Source organism: Poecilia latipinna, unplaced genomic scaffold (assembly GCF_001443285.1).
Source record: "Poecilia latipinna isolate Pla-1442-1.1 unplaced genomic scaffold, P_latipinna-1.0 Scaffold7, whole genome shotgun sequence".
NCBI lineage: Eukaryota > Metazoa > Chordata > Actinopteri > Cyprinodontiformes > Poeciliidae > Poecilia > Poecilia latipinna.
In genome coordinates, this window is record NW_015112623.1 from 768,842 (window position 1) to 794,441 (window position 25,600).

A 25,600-nucleotide genomic window follows, 5' to 3' on the forward strand; every position below is an offset into this window, starting at 1 on the left:
AAGGCTGAGAAAGGTTTCCTCCAGGGGGTTAAAAAAGGGGGAACCCCTTCCCCCCCCCCCCCCCCAAGTAATTTTAGTTCTCAGGTTTGATTAAAAACTAAAGTTTCACTATAAAGATGTTTGTTTTGCAGCAGTAGAGATAATTTTTGTTTCAAATCAAAGCAGTCAGATCATGTTTAGATTGGTTCTCCTATCACTCAGTGACTCTAGGATCTCTATTCAGCCTGATCACTTCAAACGCCTTCTGTTTTTAGTTATTTTAAAAATTGTTTTTTTTTTACTTTTTAAACCATTGCTTTATTGCTTTACTGTCTACATATTTGTCATCGTTTCGATTTTAACCATAAATTAAATTAAGCTGCTGAAAAGATAACCTCACTGTACATTTGTCCCTGGGAGCGACGGCAGTCGGCGAGTTGGCTCGCCTCATTACTGTCGATCAGACAAGCAGAGGCCTGGATTTTTTTTCGCCTGGAGGGATGTTGGTATCCCTCACCCCCTTCTTTCAAGTGGCAAGCTATGGGAACATTGTGTTTTTTGTAAACTGCAGAAGGAGTGCAGCAGAAATCCAGTCTCGCTGCTTCTCCCCTCCTCGGGGCCGGCGGCACTCCTCTCATCGGCTCGCATAGAAAAACGCCTCGACAGGAAGTCTTGAGGAGATAAGCAGCTGACGCAGCTGTGCGGTACGACTTCTCAAGAATCGGCAGAAATGCACTCAAAACGGGGTCATCAAAACCCGTGTGTGGTTTGAGACGAATCTGCATGTAACGCTGTGTGACACACTTGAAGCTAAAAAAAAAAAAAAAATTAATTAAAACGTCTGCGTCGGCAGAATAGGTGTTAGGTGTTGTTCATCCCAGCAAACAAACAAAACCTTCTGCACCTGAAATGCACGACAGCAGGTGTTCACATGCAGATTCATGGGCTTTTATCTTCATTCAAAATGTTCCTAACATTTAAAAAGATATGAATACAGTCTCATATATATTGAAAGGTACACGAAATAATATTAACTTTATTAAGGACAAAATAACAATGGCATCTGTAATAAACGGTTACACACATTTTTCATGTAAATATCTCAAGATTTAAGTAACAGAAACAAATATCAGACAATAGTTTCATTTTACTGGTTGTAAAAACACTGGAGTGCTATTTGTTCAAAAGCTACAAAATACATTTCAAAAGCAGGAAGTGTTTCATTTCCTTCAAGGAAAAAAAAAGAAAAAAAAGTACTATAAAATAAGTTACAGTACAGTGAATTTGTCCAAACTGACTTTTGTTCCCGTCTTCCACCCTTTTGTAAGCACAAACCAAAGTAGGATCAGAAAGAAACCAGGTCTGAAAACCGTCGTCTCACCCGTGGGGTAAAAAAAAAAAAAAAGGAATTACACAGCCGGGTGGTAAAGAACAGTGTGGCGTTTGTGAAAAAAAAGAAACATAAAAAAAGGCACACAAAGGCTTCTGAAAATGTCAAAAACATTCAGGTCTTCATCATCTGCAGGTCACATGTCTGGTATCGTTAACAGAAACTGTTCTGTACTTCATGAGCTCAGGGGAAAAAAAACCAAATACTTCATGTTTAGTCACAAAATACGGAGGTGAGCCTCATACATCGTCAGCTGGCAAAGGAGGTATGTTGAACCTTGGTCTGGTGAAAAAAGCCATCTTCTCTCTGCAAAAAAAAAAAATGAAGCAGATTAATGCAAAACCTGTTACTGAAAAGTGCGGCGTGCATTTATAGTTAACCCCTTTATTTTTATATCCTTTTCCACCTTTACCTAAACAATTCATGTGAGCTTTTAGAGTTTAGCCAACACATTTTACTGAGCCTATTTTCTGCAGCTGTTGCAAAGACTGATAGTGGCAAGCTATGGAACAATTTAGTCGTGACAATTTATCATATGGTAGATCTGTGAGCAACAGAGAAACAGCCGAGAGGATCGTGGTAACTCTGGAGGAGCTGCAGAGATGAAAAGCTCAGGCAACATTCAACTATTTTGACCTTTTTTGGGTACGTGACGAGAAGGGGAAAATAAAGGAAATCAAAGCAGCTCATCTTCCCTTAAAACTTTGGAAAAATGTGTCAGCTTCATGTTTGGGTCTGTTTTGGCAACGTTATGTTTTCTGAATAAGAGGCTTGTTGACTATGCAAGACAGCATTCACTTGATCTGTGATCACACCCCAGCATCATGTTTAAGATTGGTGCATCTGTCAGACTTTACCATTTTTCAGTCACACCTGTCTTTTGGAATAAAAGTTGCCTAATAACAAAGGACACCTTCGTATAAAGTGCTGATCTTTTCAGCCCATCATCCCCACTTAAACATAAATCATCTGATATGATTAAAACCTATTAGCTTTCAAGTTTACAACAGTTTAGAGCTGAAAAACACTTATGATTTGGCTAAAATGCTCATTTGGCTACACAGTTGGCACATTGTGTACACGGTGAAGCTAATTTGCTAGCATTAAAATGCTGGATTTTTGTTTTTAACAAACAGGAAAAGCCAAGCAATACTCCTGGTCTCCGTTTTCTTGCAGTGGCATGCCTGAAATTGGTTGTCATATCCCAATAATTTACGGCAGGGTTGGTCTGCCAACAAAAACTACTGCTGTTTTAACAAGGGAAATTGTAGCTGCTTGCAAGCAGACATTGATGGAAACTTGGCAAACAAAGCTATTTTTGCAAAACGTTTTATGAAAAAAAAAAGAATGCATTAAAATTCATGTAAAATGAAGAGATGTGAATTTGTTTTCCAACCTGAATGTCTGCACCGGCAGGGGTTCCTTCTGGTTCTGCCCTCTCATCTGCAGAACCTCTTTGGAAGCCTTCCTCAGCCTCCTCTCCGCTGCCTCCTCCTGACGCTGCTCCTGCTTGCTCTGGTTGGCCTGCAGGGGGCGACACCACAGTCAACTTGCTGCTGAGGGGCAATCAAAGCCCCCGCAAGCGAAACTTTTCTGCAACAATCCCCACGGAGGTGAGAAGCAGTCCGTATAAGCATAAGCATCGTATCGTGCTCTTTCTCAAAACAAAATCTCTTCAATGGCGCTGGTGTGAAGTACGCAGCAGTTACGAAAGCGCACATGGGGTACGGTACAGCAGTGTGTGCATAAACGGTATGCACTGCTGTACCGTTTATACAACAAATGAACGGCCTGTTAAAAACAACGGCAAACCACATTGTGCTGTGTTTTGCTACTTAACCTGTTCAGAGTAGCCCACTTCCTGACAAGGAAATAAATGTTACATGGACACTTTGTTCATGGGAGACAGGTTTCTGTTTACAATGAGACGTAAGCTAGCGAGGTGGAAGCTAAAGGAAAGCGAATGAGCGTTAAACACGCTAAACCACAGCGGAAATGGATTGCAACTACAGCTGACTCAAGGCGTCTTAAAACTGGAACTTTTTCCCTTTTCAATATCCGAAAATAGCCGTCAGTTTTCAGGCAGCGGTCTCGCGTGAACGTCGCCATGTCGGGTTTTACCTGTCTGTGGGCCTCTCTGAGCAGGCAGCGGAAGCGCTCGTCCCTCAGGGCCCAGGAGGGCAGCTCGTTGGCGTCGCTGGCCTGTGGCTCCTCCAGCCGCAGCTTGAGTTCCCTCAGGGCGCTCAGCTCCTCCATCAGCTGCCGCTGACGCGTCCTGCAGGCCTGGAGGTCCAGCTCCAGGTCCAGGGAGGTCCGCGTTGGCTGCTCGGCCAATGAGGAGCGGTACGACTGCTGCTGACGCACACAAACGCACGTCTTGAACTACACAGCCTACAAAGATGCTGGAAGGATTTATTCGGATTTTATGTGACAGACCAATATAAAAAAAAACTGCTTACGGTTTTGGTTGAATTTTCACTTCACAGCAAATTTGATAAACATCCAACAAGCTTCACTCTATGGCTAAAACTATCAATCAGCTTAATCGTGATCAATCGATTATTGAAACAATCGTCAACTAATTGATTAATCGTTAAATGTAGTATACAGACTCAAAAAAACAGCTGAAAGAACTACACAGCAGTAAGTCAGTCAAAAGTGTACAAAAACATATATGTATATATATATCTTGCATTTAAGATAGGGGGGAAAAGCTTTGTAAACATTCTCTACCAAATACACATCAAGAGTTATTTTAGCTTCACCTGGTTCAAATTCTGTAAAAGAAAAAAGAAAAAAGGAATCAAGTTGAGTTTTGCATCTTGTAATGCAATTCTAATATTATATAAAAGACACTCAAATGGAAAATTTGGCAGACAGTGCCAAATAATCAGTTAATCAGCAGAATAATCAAGTAGTTAACTACTAACTAAAGTAACCGTTAGTTACAGCCCTACTTTATGCATGTGTTCATTATATTAGGCTAATTAGCGCATGATCTTCATCATTTACAGATTCCTTTTCTACCCACATCTGGCTACTTTGTACATTTTACTAGAACACTGCATGTGTAGTTTATTGATGAATTAAAAATGAAACATTTTGCAAGTAAATTAATTAGGCGTTCGCAATATAAAATTAGTTGAACATTTATGGTCAGTGAGTCCCTTCAACTTTGATTTTGGCTCATGGGACAAAAAGAAAATGTGCCAGAAAGTAAACAAACCTGAGACTCTCAACTTTATTTTTTAAAAATAAGTTAGGATTATTCTGCATTTAGCTCCATCTTTTCTTCTATCAACTCTATGGTATTCCTGCTGAAGCATGGTCCTGCCACCAAGGATTTAAAAACTTTTTTTTTTTCATAAAAAAAAAAAACCATTCACTTAAAATCCACCTGACAGACACTAAAGTTTGTAAAGTTTCAGCACCTGCTTGTATCGGAGTGTTCTTCTCTCCAGGGTGTTTCTGACAAAAGGCAACTTCTTTGGTAAAGTGGAGCTGTCGCTGTCACTGCGATATAACTGGAAAAAAAACAAAAAAACATTTAAATCAGGACCAGAGAATAATTCACACACAGTTTACGGTTTGTTTCATTTCACTTCGGAGCTGAACTCACCCTGCAGACGTAGTGACTCCGCGCGCCAGGCGAGAAGGTGTGGGAACGAACGATGGTGCTGCCCCGCATGAAAGGGGACGCGTGACCCCAGCGACCCCCTCTCTCTTTGGGTCGGACCTGAACCGGCTCCGGGAACGGCGCCTCCGTCATGGTGGCCTTCTCAACCTGGAAACACGGAGTTGCTGAATTCTCATGTTCATGGAGGAAGAAAGTTTAAAAAAATAAAAACCTCAACACAGCTGCAGCTTTTACCTTTACTGAAAAGTGTCTGCTGGGAGTCTGATCGCAGCGCCCCCCGGTGGGGAGGTAGACGCCCTCGGTGGACAAACCCTCCGAGGAATGAGTTGGAAACGCTGTGATGTTGCTGTAGTCGCTGTGTGCAGACTCTGCCTGCCAGCCCCTGGAAAACACACACACACACACACACACACACACACACACACACACACACACACACACACACACACACACACACACACACACACACACACACACCATGAAAACAAATAAATTACAAAGACACAGCTTTAACCTGATATCCCAGGTGGTGATGAATGGTACGATATCATCTATGATGCAGAATTTTCTCAAGGAGACTTCAAGCAATTCAAACTCAAAGATGTGATTAAAATTCAAAACGTAGATCTGTCATGATAAATTTTACTGGATGATAAATTGTCCCAGAGGTTATTACGATAAATGATAATGCTGTTTTATGTAATATAGTGGTAACGGCATAATAAAGCAACAAAAGATTCTCGAAGATCAATAAACTTCAAATTCTAATGAACATTTAATACTGGAACTGGAAGACATTTTAATTGTCCAGAATAAATAAAGAAAACAACAAACAAATTAAATGAACTATGAGATATCTGAAGATTTTTGTCATCCAGTTTTGGTGGAAAGTATTGAGGTCGGTTTAATTGATCAAGAAATTAATTGATTTATTACATCCTTTTGTTTAGATTTCTTCTTTATCCTTACAGGAGAAATGAATATAATTCTATATAAAGAGATTAACAGAGAGCGAATGGAAATAAAAAATTGAAAATTACATTCCAGTTATTTCAAATGTGCTTTTACGTCAGTAGATCGTTTCCTAGGCAACAGAAAAGCCACCAAATCACACCCAGTCACGGACTCGTCCAGGTTCATGGCTTCATGTTTTAAATGACCGTCTGCATCCAAAGCAAAACGTGTCGCCCAGTTTACACTTTATTTGATGCAAACGACTCCATTCGACTCTCGCCTTCTTCAAAGTAAACGTTTGTGCCGCTGTCATTTTCAATATTTCAGTGAATCTTTCCAGAGGTCATCGAAGGTCAGCCAGCCCGTCCACATTTACAAAATCACGTGTAATATGGCGCCAATCAGCTGCACAGCAAAAGATTTCTATTTGTGGTGTTATTTTTAGGTTTGCAAAAACTAGAGATCAACTCTTATGACCCAAAACAAAACTGATATAGTATTAAAACTTTTGGCACCAATTTTGTTTAATCTGCAGACGACTGGTGGGGGAACTTCACTCAGGTCTCCATTCAGACTTGAGTGAAGTCTGAATGTTTTTTTTTATCCTAAAACAAAACAACCCCCCTCCCTACACAGTGGAAGCAGAAGGACTTTACGTTCAGTCACCTCTCAGACGTCGCCTCTCCACGCACGTCCTTCTCCGAGTGCTGCAGCTCCAGCTCTGAGCCCCGCTCCTCCGGATGGGTGGAGGAGCGCGACAGCAGGGTGGAAATGGTGTCCTATGACATGAGAGCAAACGCCATCGTCACACTAAAACTCTTCTTCCTCATGTCAGTGACGAGAAGATGATCATAAAATTAGCACAATAAAGATGCAATTTCACCAGAAGGACGTCTTAAAATTAGGAGGAGAACTTTAATAAGAAAAAAGAAGAAGCTCCGTAACAGACTGTCATTTGATTGGTTTGGGTCAGAATGCACAGATAAAACCCGTTAAGATAATAAATAATAAAACGCTGCGTGTTCATTAGATGTGCTTTTTAAAATTAAACACGGAGCATCTTTTCACATTGATGCAACGTGGCAGCATATAAATTAAAACTGCTTTGATCTGACTGATAGAAACAGTATTTAAGCAAACAACTGTTATCTTGAAGGTTGTATTAATGTGGCTCTAGAGTCTGGAGGGCCACATAAAGAGTAACGACAGGCTGGATTTGGCCCCCAGGCCTCGAGTTTGACACACGCGTCAGAAGATGGAGTATTACTTTAACTGTAAAACTGACACCAAAGTATAACTTCACAGGACGCTCAGCTTTCCTCGTTATTTTTCAGGTTGGGGTTCTGCTTCATTCTCCTAACATTACGACTGGATTCTGGGAACGTCACTGATGTGTCATCACAACTTTATTCACGGATCAGTACCACTGTATTCTTGTATTAATAGGACTTCGTTATGATTAAAAATTTGAAAAGCCAGTCTATTGCACAAGCGGGCAGACTGTGATGGACGGATCTCATGCTCACGGCGCCCCCTGCAGGTGGCGAGTCATATTACACAGCAGAGTTTGTTGCCATCGGTATAAAAGTGCTGAAGACACTCAGTCGTTTTCACATTCTGCCACATTACAACCAAAACCTTCAGTGCATTTCTTTGGGGACTGGAAGCGATCGACAACGTAGTGTGTGATCATGAAGTGGATCACACACTTCATTTGTATTTTTTATTTTTTTTAAAAATCAGAGAAGCAAGGTGTGTGTATTCAGTAGCTCTAACTACTACACGTTTTGCCAGCCTTTGCATATCTACAGACTAAATTTAGGTGCGGACTTTGACTGGATCATTCCAACATGAACACAGGTGTTTTACAGTATTTTTTGTATTTGGCTCCATTCATCTCCCACCACCACCACCATGCTACTGCTGCCGCCGTTCTCCACAGTGGGAACAGTGTGCCGTGTTAAATTTAAACCTTCATCCATGTAGACCAAATGTTGAACTCAAGCTTCATATGATCAGAACTAATGTTTGGAATAAAGATTTTATCACAACACTTCTTGTGATAGCGATAAGTGATAAACTATTGAGTGTTTTTTGTTTTGTTTAACTTTATAACTGTAAAAACGGTAATTATAGCTCCACAAATATTGTTCTTGAAAAACATGCCAATTTGAAACAGGATGCAGCTTACAGAAATGTGTGATTTATATCACTAAACTGCTCACAGTAGTTGCATTTAATCATGTTTCAAATGATTAAATGCAGTTTAATCATTTAAAACATGATTAAACTGTTAATTAAAATTTATGAGGTGATAAATCAACACGTTTTTCACCATAAAAATGATAAATGCCGAATACTAATCAGAACAAATTCAGAGGCTGCAACAAACTAATGGGGACTTCCTGTTCATTTCTTTAAACGATAACTTTCTTTTCTTCCATACATGCTAAAATGAAACTACACCTGCCCAGATCATATTTCTAGGTCTTAAATCTTAAATCCTGTGTAACATTTGTGCCGCTTCTCAAATAAGCACAACTCTGCTTTGACCAGATTTGTGGCCTTGACGCGGAAAAGTTAAAGGGGTGTGAATAGTTTTGCAAGTCGCTGTTCATCCACGTGGCTGAGACCGTTTACCGTGGCTCTGGACCGCGCCTCGTCCTCCTGGTTGTCATGGGTCCGGCGGCTGAGGGTCCTCTGCGAGTCGGTCAGCATATGGACTCGCAGACAGTGGTAAACCATTTCGGCGCTTCCCTCGCAGTCCGCCAGGCTCAGCTTGGCCGTGCCCTGCGGGGGGAACGACGGAGGTGCACGGTTCAGGAGGGGAGTCTGAGGAGGCACGCGGCTTCAGCAGCGACGGCTTCCTGTCAGACCCACCAGGACCTCCTCCTGAGCCTGGGGGCCCAGCGAGCAGACCGACAGCTGCAGGGCGCACACCGCCAGCGCGTTGGCGGGGACGGGGATGCGGAAGCCTTCGTTGAAAGTCATCTGGCTCTGCGGCTCCAACGCGGTGCAACAGTAGAACGCACAGGCCCTGCTGGCGTCCAGGGGAATCAAGTGGACCTTCACATACCTTCAGGCAAACACAGCACAAGGAAGACCAGAGGATGCTTCAGGCATCTGGATCACACAGATCTAACAGGGTTCATGCTGAACATGAAGAAGAAGAAAACATTCACAGTAGTTTGATGTTTCATTTTGTTTTAAGGTTGACAGACTGGATTTTTTTCCTCATCTCCATAGTGTTTCTGAAGAAAATCTGAAGATCTTCTTTTGATTTTTGTTGGCAAGAAATGTTCGGCATGGTTTACCGCCACCTACTGGTACGGAGTGTGGCTCAAAACATCCATTTTATTTTTTTACATTTAGTATCAAAGATCATATTTAACATTTGAATACTTTTACTTCCTGAATTTCCCTGCAGCATATTTCTTAAATTAAATGTTTCATTTTACATACGACAGAAAAGTCCCCATGGGGAAAAAAACCTCCATTAAAAAAAATGTAAAACCCATGATTAACGTATTTAAGACTAAATTACTTTTTAATTTTCTTAATTATTCAAGGTCTTATTTTAGACATACAAATTTAAAACTAAGAATGAATGGACACCAATTAGTGGAGATCCACAGCTATGGTGGGAGAATCTAACAGAAAGCTATTAATGAAAAATTTTATGTTTTCAGATGGTCAGAACTTACAAGACCTTGAATAGAAATGTGCACAACACTTCATATTCCAGTAAAGGAAACTGAAAAAGTAATTATGCACTAGTGTGTGTCGGTCTGTCAAACACACAAAGTTGGTAAGTGAAATAGTTGAAAGGGCGTGAATATTTCTGTATGTGTTGCAGCTTAAAGTTACCAAGTGTGAGAAGAAACTATGAAAATCCCAAAATATGCTTGATATCTACATGAGCAGCTTATCAGAGCAGAAAAACCATCCAGTGTCTTAAAGTCATATTTTATCATTTCAATAAGAAAACCAGTTCTGTACAGACAGACTTGAGCTCTTCTATTCTGCATTTACAAAAGAAAATTGTCACTTTAATTGCAACAGCTGAAAATACTCACACTTTATAGCTTTCTCTAACATTCGAACAGTTCAGACTCTTCAGCTGCAGCACATGCAGCCGCAGAGACCGAGAGGTGGATTCCCACCTGTAAAAACACAAACAGAAAACACAAGGTCAACATGAGGTCAACATGAGGAAACTGATCCCAGCCCGACTGCCGTCTAGAAACGCTCTTCGACCAGAGCAGACTTACAGCAGTCCTAGCTGGATCTGGGTGGGCTCGCTTGCAGGGGACGTCTCTTTGGCGTATGAAACCTCGTCGTACTCCTCTGGCCTATAGAAACAAAACAACGCATCCGCAGGTTTCAGCAAGACAAAGTGAAGTATTTTCAAGACCCTGTTAATACCTCCTTGAATGAAATTTAAGACATGAAAATCTGTCGATGTCGTGTGAGATTCTGCTGCGTTACGATCAAACGCAGCAAAAACATGAACATTTCTGGGCTCTGTTTGGTTTTGTGTTTCACACACTGCGTCCGTGTGTGCGTGTGTGTGTGTGTGTGTGTGTGTGTGTGTGTGTGTGTGTGTGTGTGTGTGTGTGTGTGTGTGGCTCTACAGCTTTCACCCTCATAATGCGGAGCTTAAAAGTTTGCTTTAGCACAGAAAGTAGCAGGTTTGCCAACAGAAGTCAGTCAACGGTGAAAAACTCGAGCCAACTGGAGCTAAAACTGATCTTTGCTCTAGAGCAGTGGTTCTTAACCTTTTTTGAGGTACCAAACCCACCAGTTTCAAATGCACATTCACTGAACCCTTCTGTAGTGATAAATAAAATATGATTTTAGATAAATGAATTAAAGATTTTTAAGGGTTCGCAGAAAATCTGTTTTCTTTCCATGCTGAAACAAGTTGCAGAAATCACTTCAGGACACGCAGTAGTTGAATCGATTTCTAACTAACCTGATTCCTGTGGGGATTAGCTGTTGCTTTGAATTCAAAGGCAGCAACAACATATTGTTCCTGTTAATGTTCTTTTTAACAGCTCTCTCACCTTTTACCCCACGCCTCGAACACGCCGCTGTCCGTGGCCAGAGCGTCCTCGGAAACCCCCGCCGAGACTCGCCTGGCTCTCCTGCTGCTCCGGTTGCCGCTGTTGCCCCGTAGCGTCACCCCTAGCAACAGAGGAGTAGAAAATCTGGATATGCTTTGGCTGAAGAGATTAATCGATTACAGATGTAATCGTCAGGTAATTTAGTAAATCGATTAATTGTTAACTGGAGAATACAGACTGAAAAAAAAAATAATCTGTTGAAACAAAAACACCACAAGGAGAACAGCACAAAGCCAGAATTGTACAGAACACATTTAGTATTTAAGATAAAAGAAAAAAACGGTTGTAAATATGGTCAACCCAGAACTCCTCTAGTAGCATTGTAACTTTAGCTTCACTTCTGTAAAAACAAAAATTATTTAACACCTTTTGAATTTGATTTTTAATTGGTTAACAGTCGTGTCAGCAGGTTAGCACTACGCTGTATAGATGGCAAGTCAAGCAGGAAGAGCTGAGCTTCTCACAATCATCAATCATCCACTAATAGAATATTCTCTTGTTGCAATTCAGCAAGTGAAATATTTTATTAATTTTTAATTATGTGCATCTTTTAATGCATTTCTAATTGTGTACAAAAAAGCCTTAAAATGCAACAAAAAATATCTACAGAGTGTTCCAAACTTTGTATCCGATTAATCGTCAGAATAAATTGATAGAAAAAGCAAAAACTGAAGTTGTTAGTTGCAGCTCTAGAATATTCCAGATTAGTTTCTGTAGTTTATAGGAGGGGAGAGGGCTGCACTGCGCCTACCTGTGGAGGTAAAGGCCGTCTGAGCCCCGCTCTCTCTCTGGCTCTTGATGTCCAGCTGGTGCAGCGCAGCGAGGCTCGCCATGTCCTCGCCGCCCATCAGGACGCCGTGCGACACGCTTTGCGCCCGCAGCTCCTCCAGCAGGCCGCGCCCTGCCTGCTCCATGTACTCCTCCGTCATCTGGGTGAGAGGGCAGTCCGGCGGCGCCGAGTGGTACGGCGTGTCCATGGGCGAGCTGGGCGGAGACAGGGACGAGAGCGAGGAGCGGGAGGAGAGGGAGGCCAGGGACTGCGGGGTGTCGTGCGAGCGCTTGCTCTTGCTCTGAGCCAGGTACTCGGGGCTTAAGACCGAGCAGTCTCTGGACGCGCTCTCCGGGGGCAGCAGGTAACGGACGTGGGGGTCGAGGGGCTCCGCTGCCCCCTCATGGCGCTCGTACTGCGGCACGCCGTAGATGTCGCTGAAGCTGATGGAGCTGAGGGAACCGCGGCTGGACGTCAGGGAGCCCCGGCTGGAGGCCAGAGAGCCGCGGCTGCTGCTGGAGGAGACCGTCAGGGAGCTGGCAGACAGGCTGGGGACAGACCAGAGACAGCTCTGAAGACACTGTCCAGAGGGTTTTTATTCTCTATCCTCAGTTCACCGACTGTAAAAACACAGCTTAGTAATCAAGTATGGATTTCCTCTACAACATGAGTTAGAAATGCTCTTTAAAAGGGGTAGAATAACGCAATTCCTGTCACATAATGTTATTTTATAGCACAATCAACTAACTATGCTACTTTAGTTGCTATGAAAATGTATCAAATATGGCTTAAAATGAATTTGACTTCATAATTGAAATTGGGTCTCTGTCTCTTTAAGAAACTCCTGCTTTATCTGAAACTCCGCCTTCAGGAAGTCATCACAACATGGCTCCTTTATTAACTCTTTAACGTCTTTACTAGTGTTGCACTGAGCAGTAGCTCCTATAATGAGCTAAGCAGCTCCACCAGGTGTTTGCCAATTGCTGCTGGCTAGTCTGAAGGAGCTGAGTGGAGGTCTACAGATGCTGGAAACATCTGAGGAGGAGCTTTGCCCTCGAAGGCAGGACTAGGTCGACTCAGGTGTTTTCCAATAGTTGCCATGAAGATTAAAGGATTTCTCAAACATGCAAGAAAGAATCAAGGCAACACTCCAGGTATGTTTATGATGAGAGAATATAACATGATCTAAAGCTAAAAAAAGTGGATTTTACATGATGCTGCCCCCTTAAGAACGATCTCCTGTAAAGTGACCTGATCAGAAGTATTTTTGAGTGGAAGTTTGTTTTTGGGAGGATTCTTGATGAAATATCGACTTCAAACACAAACAGAAGCACCGGCCATGAAACAAAGCTGTCAAACAGCCGAGTAGCTCATGTGAGGCTGACTGCTTTTGCAGGAAAGCAGCAGCGTGCGGCTCACCTCTTCAGCTGGGAATGAAGGTAGGTGGTGATACGCGTGGCCTCCTGCAGCTGCCTGAGCAGGACGTTCCTCTTCTCCTGCTGCAGCAACCTGTCGGCAGGAGAAACAAAAGCGCAACGACGACGTCACCCGACTCGGTTGGCGGTGCGTCAAACGCGCAAGCAGAATCGGCCTTGAGGGATTTGTATTCCTGCCATCTCACCTCTGATTGGCTCCCTGGCTCTGGATGGTGTGGGCTCTCTGCACCTCCTCCTCCAGCTTGGCGCGCTCCTCCTCCAGCTGCTGCTGCGTCTCGGCTGCGAGCGGCTGCTTGCTGACCAGGATGAGCTCTTGCAGGAGGGCCTCCTTCTCGCGCAGGAGCTGCAGGAAGTCCCTGTCACGGTCCGCCTCGGCGCGGCCCGACCAGCTCTCGCTGTCGAGCTGCGCGAGTTGGTGCTGGATGCTCTGCACCCTGACAGGACAGCAAAACAGTCAGTTCTCTCATTTACTCCTCATACTTGGGACTCTTGTAGTCAGGAATGGGTAAGTACAGCTACTTTTTTCAGTCATGTTGGAAGGGAAAATGACAGTTAAAGTTCACATGCTGATGTCCAGAAGGAGACCAAAAGAAACCAAACATTTATGTAAATACTAGATATGTTATCAACAAGCTAACAGTTTCAGTGTTGTGCGGTTATTCCATATACTTAATCAGCTATGATGAAGATGGTCGTGTTACCACAAACTTCAGTGTTTGGTTATCCGAGACAGACAACCGCGAAAATTGACAGGCCAGTGTAACGCTACAAAGTGATATTCACAGAAGTTTCCCATCTAAACTGAAAAAGGTTGAGTTATTTTGCACAAAAGAAAACAAAAGAAAGCTGGCAAAATGTGCAAACCTGACCCTTCAGACTTGAAGTTTAATTTAGCTGTTCACTCAGGGAAGCTTAATACAGATCCTAGTCTTTTGTTTCAAAAACCTCTACAATCTGTGTTGGTGCAGAAAAATAAAAAACAGATAGACTTCCAGAAACTAAATTTAGTACATTACATTTTAAGTTTTCCATACTGCAAAACATAAAAAAAAAACAAAAAACAAAAACAGTTTCTCATTTTCTGTGTATAAACTATGAATTTAAATCCCTGCATATCCTGTCCAGTTTTGTATGATTAATATTTTGTTTGAAAGACTGTTTTAATACTATAACCGAACAGCTTTTGAGTGTTTATTAATAAGAATTTCTGTATATTTTTTCCTTTTACTTAGTTTGGTTATGCCAATAAAGTTGCTGTCTTTATAGTCATAACTAAAAAGTTATTTGCGCTAACCCTTAGGCAGTGATCATAAACATTGCTTTCAATAAAGAACTACACTGTATTTAGCAGAGCCTAAAAGTTAGGAAAAGCACTAAGCATAATATTAGCCCAGTTATTAGTGAACTATTTTTCAACAGTGGGCACACTTCTGCTGATTCTCTACTAGCGGAGCAAAATTTTTGTTTAGCGCTTTTGCTAACTTTGAAAACGTTAGCTCTCCCTAAATGAATGTTTCAGGGTAAATCCTAAAGGGCTAGTTTATTTGGCGGCTTTGTAAAATTTAAGCTAAACAATGTTCAACATCTGTGTTCACTAGTAATGATTCTTCAAGTAGTTGTTACACATTTATATTCATGCTCTTATTTTGAAATGGACTGATAACACAACAGTTCTGTTTCCTCATGTTCCCCGTTTTCTTTCCTCCAACAACAATTTCAAACAAGAAAATATGAAACGGACAGAAAAAGATTTAAATGCAGCATCTAAGGGAATTTTAAAACATACAATGTATAATGTCAACATTAAAAATTGATGCATCTTTCAAAGCCAGATATAATTTGAACTGAAGTTAGCACTTTAGCATTAGCTTTGGCTAAATACCATATTGGTGTAGTGCTTTAAGGTTAGGGAAACTACCTTTTTAGTTAGTTGAGCCCACCACTAATTTTCAACTTGTTGAATTTTAAAAATAGCAGGAAAAATATTTTAGGTAGCAGGTTTTTGTAAAACTCTTCCTTTATCTAAACGAATCCAGACATGGAAAATGGTAAAAACACGCCGTAGCAACAGAAATCTTTTAACTGATCAACTTCTAATAAATATTTAACAACAAAAGTTGTTTCTAAAAAGCCACTTGTAACCATCAACAGAGCAATATTAACTCTGCTGGGAGAACTCAACATGCGTTTACTCTGAACAAGTATTTATGGCAACAGGAAGTCAACAGCGCTGGGCTCCTGCAGGTGGAAACTGACTGGGAGGTTCACTCGGACCTGAAACAATCTGGGGAATCGCTCTGTCAGCTGATAAAATAATCGGTTTATATGAGCTGGATTTCAGAAGAAGTGACTCAGCATGAAAGTTTCCCTTCTTTGCTGCTCTGACTCTGATGTCATGGCTTGGCACTGCTGTTGGTGGGTCCCCACAGCAACATGAGTCTCATAAAAACGATTACGATAGAGCCGGTGTAATGACACGGCCTTCTTTTTGTGTCCCCAATTAGACGACACACAAGCCCTTTTTTGACACCACAGTGTCAAGCGTGGTCTAATGGCGTCATTTAAAAGCACAGCTTGTATTTTGGGCCACCTTGTGGAGGACCAGGCTGTGCGCTGCGGCTGGGCGGTGGGCAGTCCTATTCTGGCTGAGCACACAAAGGCAGCACACAGTCAGCAGCAGCACAGCCAGTGAAGAATGTGACCACCCAGCTCTTTCTGCTGGCCAGACATCCCTCAGCGGCCGATGGACCCAAATACTATTCATAACTCGTCCTCCCACCCTTCCAGGGGGCAGTATTCGGAGGTGGTGGTGGGGAGGGGGAGGGGTGCGTTGCTGCAGGGGTTAGTGATTCGGTGCTGCATGCTTCTGCGTCTCGGTGCTACCACTGACAAAACAAACAGCTGGGCAGACTTACTTCTTCTTGGCTTCTTCGTACTGCCAGTTGAGCTTGACTTTATCCACCAAATGGGAAGAATCTTGGGAACCATACTTCAGAAAGAAAGGAGAACGCAAAATGTTAACATGGCCTGATAACTCAGATGAGCACTGAAACGATTAATCGATTATTGAAATAATTGTCAACTAATTTAGTTATTGATTAATCATTAACTGGTGCATACAGAGTCAAAAAAGGCCATTTGCTGAAAGAACAAGACACTCCAAGCAGTAATATAGCCAAAACTGTACAAATGTATATATATATATATATATATATATATATATATATATATATATATATATATATATATATATATTTGCGTTTAAGATTAAAATAAACATCTGAATATGTTCTAGCCAGAACTCTGGTAGTTTTAAGCTACATCTGATTCAAATTCTCTACAAACCAAAATCTCCTATTAAGCATCTTTTGCTGTCCAATTATTAATAGATTAATTGAAAAAAATGTCAAACCATAAATGATCAGCGTACAATAAAGAAATGTTCTGTTATTCCACTTTAGACAATTACAAAGTTTAAACATTTTCTAAATTAAAACAGGACTTTAATTACTTGTTTACTTGCATCTTTTAACATGTTTACAATTCTGTATAAATTAACTTAAATGGTTGAATGACAAAATTTGGAGAATTCGCCCATTTTATTTTAGCTGATTAACCGTTCAATTAATCAATAGAACAATCGATTACAAAAATAATCAATAGTTGCAGCTCGGATAGCACAACCCAAACCTACAAAGTTATTCGCTGGAGACGTTATGAGATTAATACACACAGCCGACCTCCGTATAAATCAGATATTAAGGCAGTTGTGTGACCCCTGACCTCTCCCATGATGTCCGTCTGGCAGCCGGTTTCGCAGTACTGCTGCGGACTGTACGGGTCGCCGGCGGTGGTGGTGCTGATCGCCACCTCGCCAGCTGCGTCGCCGATGGACAGGCTGCTCTGGAAGTTGGCAGTCAGCTTAGCCAGGCTCTGAAAAACAGAAAATTTATATTCAGATAAATCTTTACATTCAAAAGACAGACATTTAAACAACTTCAGCCTGAAAGCAGACTGAAAGAAATCAACAAAACCCTTAAACAGCTTCCAGAGGCCGTTTGTTTGACCTTCATTAGATGTGTAAAAGTAGAAAAAGTTTTAATCTTTAAAAGAAACATGAAGGTCGGACCGGTAAAGACAGGAGCTTCTGGAATATTGTTCTCTGGACAGAAAACATGTTTGGCATAAACCAAATACTGACATCACTCTACGTTTTCCTATGCTGCTTTTTTTAATATACATTTTACTTATTTAAAAAAATAAAGATTCAGTTTTTTTGTTTGTTTTTATCTCCAATCAAAATCAGTTCCTTTATCAGAGCTAACAATGTCTGATGGTTTCGTCACTCAGTGGAAGCAGAACAGTAGACGGAAACGGACACTAGAGGTCAGCATCAAATATGCAAACTGCCGGTGCGCCTGCTGTGGGTGGAGTGAGGAGGAGGCAGTCACCTGGATGAGGTCCTGCCTCTCCTTCTCGCCTGTGCTGATGGACTTCTTGATGCTGCGCAGCTCGCTGAAGATGGCCTGAGCCTCGTCCAGCTTGTAGTTCGTCTGACTGGAGGACATCTTCCTATCAATCCTGAAGGAAAACATCAAACATGTTCGCTTAGCAGACGAGTAGCTCTTAAGTTTTCATTTGACTCATTTCCAGTATCTGTGAAGATAGTGGAAGTGAATCACTATTTAGGCTACATCTGACAAAATACAATTGCGCATCTTTTTCCTACCTGATAAATAAAAACAATTTCAAACTGATTTTAACTGTTGTATTTTCGCAAGTCATTTTGTTAAACTTGACAAAGAAAAGCAAAAACAAAAGGAATCTGTAAAGGAGAAGGAATTTCTGTGGGAGGTTTCGTTCATCAATAACGTAACGGTTTATTTTCCAGGCTTTCCCAGGTTTAGTAAGCGAGATATGATTTTTAGAGCCAGCTCACTCACAATGCGCCAACAGGAAGTGAATAAGTCCAATCACACTGCAGGCCTCCTCAAGTGTGCAAATATTACGCTTTTTCACATTAGACTCGTTGCATTTAGAAAGTTTTTTTACGCAAGCGGCCAACAATGTTGAAATCAAGTTGACTTAAAGATAATAAATCTGAAAAGTGTGGCATGCATTTTTCATATTAAGCAGGTATTCCCCAAAACTTCTGAACATCATTAACTAAATACTAAAAAAAATCCCATTAGGTGAAATAAAGACATAATCAAAGCAGTAATTAATCTAAATCTGTGTGCATAATATATACATTTTTCATTTAAGATAAAAACCTTGCGAACATATTCTACCCAGAACTCCTAAAGTGGCATGGTTTTATGTTAACATTTACAAAGAAAATGCTACGAAAAGGATTGAGTTATTTGCACTTTTAAATGAATTTCTATTGCATAAGAAAGTGGTTAAACGAAACATCTGCAGAATGTGCCATTTTTTAAAATAAATCCCGTTAACTGATTAATTGATAAATAAAATAAGGGTTGGTTGTGTAGGGGTGGAGTAGGGAGGGTGCGGCGTGGTTAGCTCTCCTGCTAACTTCAATCTCCTTCAGCAGCAGGTTCTGTCCATCCTGACCCAGAAACGGGCTCTGCTTCGTCTCTCCTCTCCAACTCTCTGGTGGAGCCTGCGAGGTTCAAACTTATGTCCCCAGAACAAAAATTTTTTAAAACTACCACTCAGTGCCAACCACCCTATAGGCTCGCATTTCCTTCAGTCTGCCGAGGCGTGACGACAATCCACCAGGATGTCAGCTGGACAAGCCGTGAAAATGTTTGTGAAACTCGCAAAGATAAGGAGGTGCAAAGATGAAAGATAGCCTAAACCCCAACTCCTGACTTCTTTAAGGGTCGTAGTAACGATTATTAGAGTGGGTTTGGTTTGGGGGTGGAGGGTGTGCACCAGAAACTGTATCAGCTTATCTGATGTGGTGAACAATTTGTTCTATTGCTGATCACAGCTAAAATTAACCAGAAAATAACAATACAAAAACACAACAACAACAGCCTGAAGGGTCACTCCTGTTCTGAACCCAAGCAATCTGCACAGAACAATGGGACGCGCACAGACCAGCAAACAAAGTCACAGACACGCCTACGAGCACGTATACACATCGCAGCACTCCGTGTTTCTCTCTTTTTTTGCAAGCTGTGTATTCTTCCTGACTATTCTGGGAATCACTTGAGTTGCGTATTATCTAAGAGATAAGGAACTTCTTTGCCAGGACTCAGGAAGTGCAAAGGAATTTGCAGTCAGATCTCTCTGTGTTTTTGAAAGCCGCTTTAGAGCCGCCCCTCCCCATCCCCTCCGTGGAACAACTTCCTCTCTCCAGGCTGAGCCTTGGCTCCCTGCACTCCACTGGTGCATCCTCTTCCTGAGGTGGAGTCCCCTTTTCCATCAAAAAGAAAAAAGAAAAAAAAAACTCCCTCCATTTGGCTTTTCTCAAAAGCTCTCTTTTCCCCCTCTCGCTCAGCGAGGTGGAGCTTCTATTTCTAACATGAAATTTGGAATGGCTCAGAAATCTTCCCAGCACAGAGAGATGGTTTTTGTGTGCGCTTGTGTGTGTGTGAGAGTCTGAAAGCAAAACATTAAAAGAAAGAAAACAAAAGAATCAAATTCATAAATCTTAGGAAGCTTCCTCCTTTCAGTCATTGGAACTACTTTAAAGGGTGTTTTATATGTTAAAGGGCCACTTTAAAACTTAAAATCTGCAACCATTTGGAGGAGAAGAAGAAGAGGAGGAGGAGACGGAAACACAGAGACGAGGATGAAACTGAACTTTGTGGACGAGACCAAACAGAAGGAATAAAAGAGGGAAGAGGCTGCTGGGTGGGGAGCAGCCGGGCCAAGTGTAGGAAGGAGAAGGTTGGCTGTGGGAGGAAGGGTGGACCAGGAACGAACACACACAGAAACACACAGAAGCAGAGAAACACTCACTCCTGAAGGGTCTCCACTCCCATTTCCTTATACTGCAGCTCCTGCTTCACCTGGGCCAGCTCCTGCTTCAGTCTGGAGAGCTGCGGACACAAGCAAGCACCTGGTTACCATGGTGAACAATGGACTCCTCTCACCGCCACCGACAAAAACTGCCGAATCATGACTACTGGCACGGAGGAATGCTCGACTGTGTTTGTACAGAGGTGCACACACACACACCCAGACCTTCTCTCTAGAAGAGGTTTTGGACTGAAGCGTGGAAACCTTCCAGAGGAATCTCCAGCTCTGTGGAGCACAGCGTTACCACTAAATCACTAAAAGTTAATTTTAGTCTAAATTGCGTAACGTGGTCAAACGGCATCAATACTGCCACAGGTAGGCAAAACTAAAATGCAAAAACATCATGGTTAAAGTAACGCTCTGCCACACTAACAAGCAGATATAGAGATGCATCAATCAGATGATGGTAAGTTTCCACTTTCCTCGTCTCTAACTGGTCGATTTGAAGTTTTGATCAAGATTTCCCCAAAGAAAAACAGAAAGGAGAAGAAACACGTTTCAGGTCGTTTATGAATCAAATAGAAGATCTAGATTTGCGCCCCTCAGCCTGGCAGCACATTGGAGTGGATCGTTTACTCTGACATACTGAAAAGATTTTTATGTTCTGGATGCTGAGCAGCTGGGTTGATTTTTGTCGATACTTTTTATACTTTGCTCATCTTTTATGATGTGTAACCATAGCAACAGGGCGGTTTACAACTGATTAACATCGCAAAAGCAGAAACCATAGATAACCAGCGTCTTCAGTCAGAGGCTTCTTCAGATTCACTGTAATACAGACTGCTATAGGAGATCCTTCCTGCCCACAGCCATCACCATCTACAACAACTCTGAAGAAAATTGAATGAATAAGTATTACAGCAGCATTTGATTTCCTTTTGGGATCAAAAAAGTATGTTTGAATTGAACTGAATGCAAATTTATGCAACAAAGCACAGATTACTAACCTGTTTCTGACCAACTGTGTGTAGTTTGTTACTGGCACTTATTGACCCGGATAAGGGGGAGTTCTTTGTTTTGAGGCATTTTGTCTTATTTATTGACCACCGATCAGAGCAGATCAAGGAAAAAAGGGCCAATTCTGATCTTTGAGTGATTGATCGATGCATCTCTGATAAAATGTAACCAACTAAAAACCTAAATTAGCAGAACCCTGAACGTCTGACCCCACCCTGCTGAAGAATGGCTTTGGAATAATAATCAGTTCTTATGCAGCTTTAAAATCTGGGATTTCTTCGTCATCTGGACGTGTTTTAACACGGCTCTCGTTTGCTGCAGCAGACGGATTTAAACAGCGACACTTCCACCCCCCCACTCATTTTTTGCAACAACTCTTTGCTTTAAAATGACCCTGATCCAGGAAATATCCTGACCCGTGCTATTGATCTCAGGGTTAACGTCCAACCTTGCCCTGCGAGTCCTGGGCCTCTCCTGACCCTTTGATGATGACCTCACCGTCGTCCTCCTGAGGCCCCAGACCAGAACCATGGTATCCTGTAGGGGCCACACCCCGGAGCCCCCGAAGCGCCCCTCACCACATCCCATTGTTCTCCATCGATAGCAACTCACCCGCTCTCGTTTGCAGGCTATTTCCGCTTTGATTTGATCAGGATCGTATTTCGCACTTGAAGACGAGCCGGAAAAAGCTGCAGACGCATAAAGGAGAGAGAAGAGAGCGTTAGTGGCTGAGCTGTAATAGTGAGGTCTCCTCGTGTTTCCTGGGAGCTGAGCCCCCCTGGAAGCGTTGTGTGAGGGGGTCAGAGGGTGAACTGGGTGGAGGTGCTAAAACAAGAGGGTGGAGTGAGGAAAGAAATGAGGATTTGGAAGAATTTTTATAGATTTAGATCTACCCCAGTGAGTGAGGAGTTATGAGCAGTATAGCATATCCAGGTCAGATAACGAGGACAGCTCACCAAAGGGTGAGCTATATAGATTTAGAATTTTATTGCAGTATTTTATGGTAACGGTACAGATTATTATGTTACTTATTTCTTAGCCAACTGAATGGCTGTGGCTTACAGGGGGGCCTGCATCGTATCGTTTATCATGATGTTGATTTATCGTCACGATACATTTTGTCATCGATGTTTCAGAAAAAAAACAAAACTGACATCTGAAATGTTACTTTTGCATTTTCTCCAGTGTTTCACAAGAGCATCAGTAAATATTAGATTCAAAAGTATGATTACTGCTGCAATTTAGTGACAAAAAAAAAATAAATCACTTTTAAGTAACTGGCAAGAATCATTTCAAATGGGAATGTTTTTCAATATTCGTTTGTGGTGCTATGGATGCTGTACCATGCCATCAGAGCCATACAGTTAAATAGTTTTTTTATTATAGTCTTTACTGTTATCACAAAAGTGCCACAAAATATCAAGATAAAATTCCAAATCCTTCTCGCCCAGGCCTACTGTGACTGCATGGCACCACCAACACAAATATAGTTCTTGGAAAAACATTCCCATTTGAAACAGGCTACTGTTCAGGACCCAATCTTATTAAAAGTGTGATTTATGTCATTGAACTGCACACAGTAACTGCATTTTCACATTTGACATTTATTGATGCAGTGGAGAAAGTAGCAAAAGTAACATTTCAGATAATACTGTCAATTTAGTTTTTTATTTACTGAAATTGACAACTGAAATTTATCGTGACGACGGTGAATCAAATGCCCGATTATGAGCTCAGGTCATCATTTGATTATGTGGGATCCTCAGATATATTCTTCTCTCCCCTCCATCCAGTCTCGACATTGGTGATCCTTACTGCTGGTGGTGGAGTGGTTGTCCCCAGAAAGCTCGTTCAATCGCAGCATCTCCCGCTGAGCCAGCTCTAGTCGCTGCTGCTTGATCAGGTACATCTCCTTCTTGGCGTTGAGGGCCTCCTGGGCCACCACAAGGTACTCCTTCAACATGCGCTCCTGTTCCTGCCGCCATTGTGTCCGCGGGTTCTCAATCTGGGTGGTTTTTGAAAAAAAAAAAAAAAAAAAGTGAGATTCATCACCTAAATGGTGTTTCTTAGGCATTATGATAAAAATATGTATATGACCGATAGAAAAGAGGAAAACATTAGCTCTGCTAAAGTTCTGTTTTACCAGAAAAAGTTCAGATGGTTTGAGGATTCTCTGACAGTAGCCGAGTTTCCACTGACCAGATAAATGCGCAGATTGGAATTATGAAATTAAATTCACTAAATGGGAACATGGCAATTTAAAAAAAAAAAAGGCAAAACATTTGAGCTAGGGTGAGGTTTTTTGGTCGAATAGAAATTCACAAAACTGCCATGAGTTTCACATCACAGGTGAACATCCGGACGTTACTACTGGCTGAAATGACAAGACGACAGGAAGTGGTACGATGGTAGTGCGGCATTTTTTTTAATGACATTGTGTGAACAATCTTATTTAATGGAAAAACTGCAATTGAGAAATGGTGTTTTTTCGACATTAGTTGAATAATGACAAAGTTTTGTACACATTTGTAATGGAAACCCAGCTGGTGATTAAAGCGCATTTCCAGCAGCATCTCTGAAACAGATCCTGTACCCTGGGCAGGGAAACTCCAGTGACGCTTTCAGCTCCTCTCACCATCCTCTGCACAACTACAATAAGAAGGAGACCAAAGAGATGTACTCACTGTTGATGTGGTCGATGTAGTAAACTCCCACTTGTTGGTCGTAAACCTCCTCCCACCCCAGAGGCAGCTCATCTCCAACACAGTCGGCAAACGTTAGCGGTTTTGTGATCCTGGAATAAAAATAGTTACAAAAATGGAGAACATTTAGCTATGATAATAAATATCTTACACTTTGTTTCACATAAGGCAAAGGCTGCTTTTTTCTTCCATTTTTAGTGAACAGAAGCATCATGTGAGCCATTAAGAACTAAGAATTCTGGCATAATGATGAACAAAGCAGCAGAGAAGTATCAAAACATGCATTTTTCCACCCAATTATGTAATTTTTTTTCTGTTAGCATAAAGATGCCTGCAGGGTTTTCTGCCTCATTATGTAAATAGAGTTTACATTAGTCAGTTAATGGAGATAAAGTCAACATTCAACCACAGGTTGAACCTGTTATTTCAGCAACAATTTTACAGACTCCAAAATAGGAAATTGTAGAAGAAAAAGCTCCACATTTGGCCGATTTGGGACACGAAACGTAAAGTATGCACATTGAAAAGGCATGGGTTGGCATAATAAAACTGCTGGTAGAAATAATTCATGAGATTCACACAAAAATAGAAATATTTGTCATGCATCAATCATTTTTTTATGTCCATTTTGTTTGTAGCATTTTAAATTGCAGTACTGTAACCTTTCAGCCAGCTAACCAACAGCATTGCTAAACCTCAGGAAGCCTTATTACCAGCTCTTTCCAATCATGGACGTTTGTGTTTTTGCACCACCTTAGATTGATTAATTCAAAGAAGAGACCTGAACACCTTGGCATGAAGAATAGAAACTCAAGGCACCGTCCTCCAAAAGGGGTCTGAAGCTGAATTACTGCCTGAAGAAGTTCAGGAGGACAGTATTAAAAACCACCATCTCACCGGCTAACATGTATTTTTTAGGAAGAAAAAAAAAAAAAAAAAAAAAACCAGAATTGGACATGAAATGCTGAGTGTCTTCTGGGACAGCAAGACAAACGTTCTTCAAAACCACTGAAGCACATCAATGAACAAACTTCAAAATGAGCTACATGCGATAGCCTTGACCAGCACTAAACCAACTATTTCTAGATGTTTTCACAGGGTGTGAATTTATGTTTTAACCTAGTTTGTCAGAGTCCCACACGGTAAAGCTAGCTGTTAAATTTAAGTGTTGCTAATGAGGGCTACCAAGCTAGCTTAAACAATGTTGTAGCTTCTGGTTAACGACACAGCTTATAGTTTATTTAATTTTGCCAAAAAGATGACATTTAGATACAACATAATACCCAGCTGAACCACTTTAAAGTACCAAGGCAGAAAATGTGAGCAATATGCTGATTGTATAGCTCATCAACGAGCTAGCGACTACTATGAACAGCAGCTGAACATTCTCTGCAAACAGAGAGAAACAAAAAAAAACAAACAATTTGAACAGGATAATGTCTGACAATTGATTCAATGAGCTAAAATTAGAAGTGCAAATAAAATAGACACGTTTTATTTTTCTTGTCATATTGGATTATGGGTCAGGATTGGTGGCAAACAGACTTTCAGTCAACATTTGATAATTTTCTTCACATTCTGGATTTCCCATTTCAGAGATCAAATGAAAGGCACCACATAAGCAGATACAAATTTAACAAAATCATGTTTAAACAAA

The 25,600-nt window shown here is 41.5% G+C and overlaps 1 protein-coding gene across 1 annotated transcript in view; it reads right to left on the bottom strand.

Annotated features, from left to right (window-relative positions):
* Positions 1-1,427: 1,427 nt before the first annotated feature.
* The window catches only part of wwc3 (WWC family member 3), a 39,549-nt gene continuing 15,376 nt past the window's right edge, over positions 1,428-25,600 (bottom strand). The window contains exons 2-23 of the mRNA XM_015025017.1: positions 23,926-24,035; positions 23,057-23,257; positions 21,854-21,930; positions 20,225-20,304; positions 17,743-17,872; positions 17,075-17,224; positions 16,207-16,280; positions 13,477-13,725; positions 13,275-13,364; positions 11,838-12,403; positions 11,027-11,147; positions 10,232-10,312; positions 10,037-10,123; positions 8,841-9,036; positions 8,601-8,750; positions 6,627-6,739; positions 5,241-5,388; positions 4,989-5,153; positions 4,801-4,893; positions 3,491-3,721; positions 2,766-2,893; positions 1,428-1,675 (exon numbers count right to left, since the gene is read on the bottom strand). Of these exons, the coding sequence (XP_014880503.1) occupies positions 1,609-1,675; positions 2,766-2,893; positions 3,491-3,721; positions 4,801-4,893; positions 4,989-5,153; positions 5,241-5,388; positions 6,627-6,739; positions 8,601-8,750; positions 8,841-9,036; positions 10,037-10,123; positions 10,232-10,312; positions 11,027-11,147; positions 11,838-12,403; positions 13,275-13,364; positions 13,477-13,725; positions 16,207-16,280; positions 17,075-17,224; positions 17,743-17,872; positions 20,225-20,304; positions 21,854-21,930; positions 23,057-23,257; positions 23,926-24,035 (3,307 nt within the window). The 3' untranslated portion in view covers positions 1,428-1,608. The remainder of the gene's footprint in view (positions 1,676-2,765; positions 2,894-3,490; positions 3,722-4,800; positions 4,894-4,988; positions 5,154-5,240; positions 5,389-6,626; positions 6,740-8,600; positions 8,751-8,840; positions 9,037-10,036; positions 10,124-10,231; positions 10,313-11,026; positions 11,148-11,837; positions 12,404-13,274; positions 13,365-13,476; positions 13,726-16,206; positions 16,281-17,074; positions 17,225-17,742; positions 17,873-20,224; positions 20,305-21,853; positions 21,931-23,056; positions 23,258-23,925; positions 24,036-25,600) is intronic.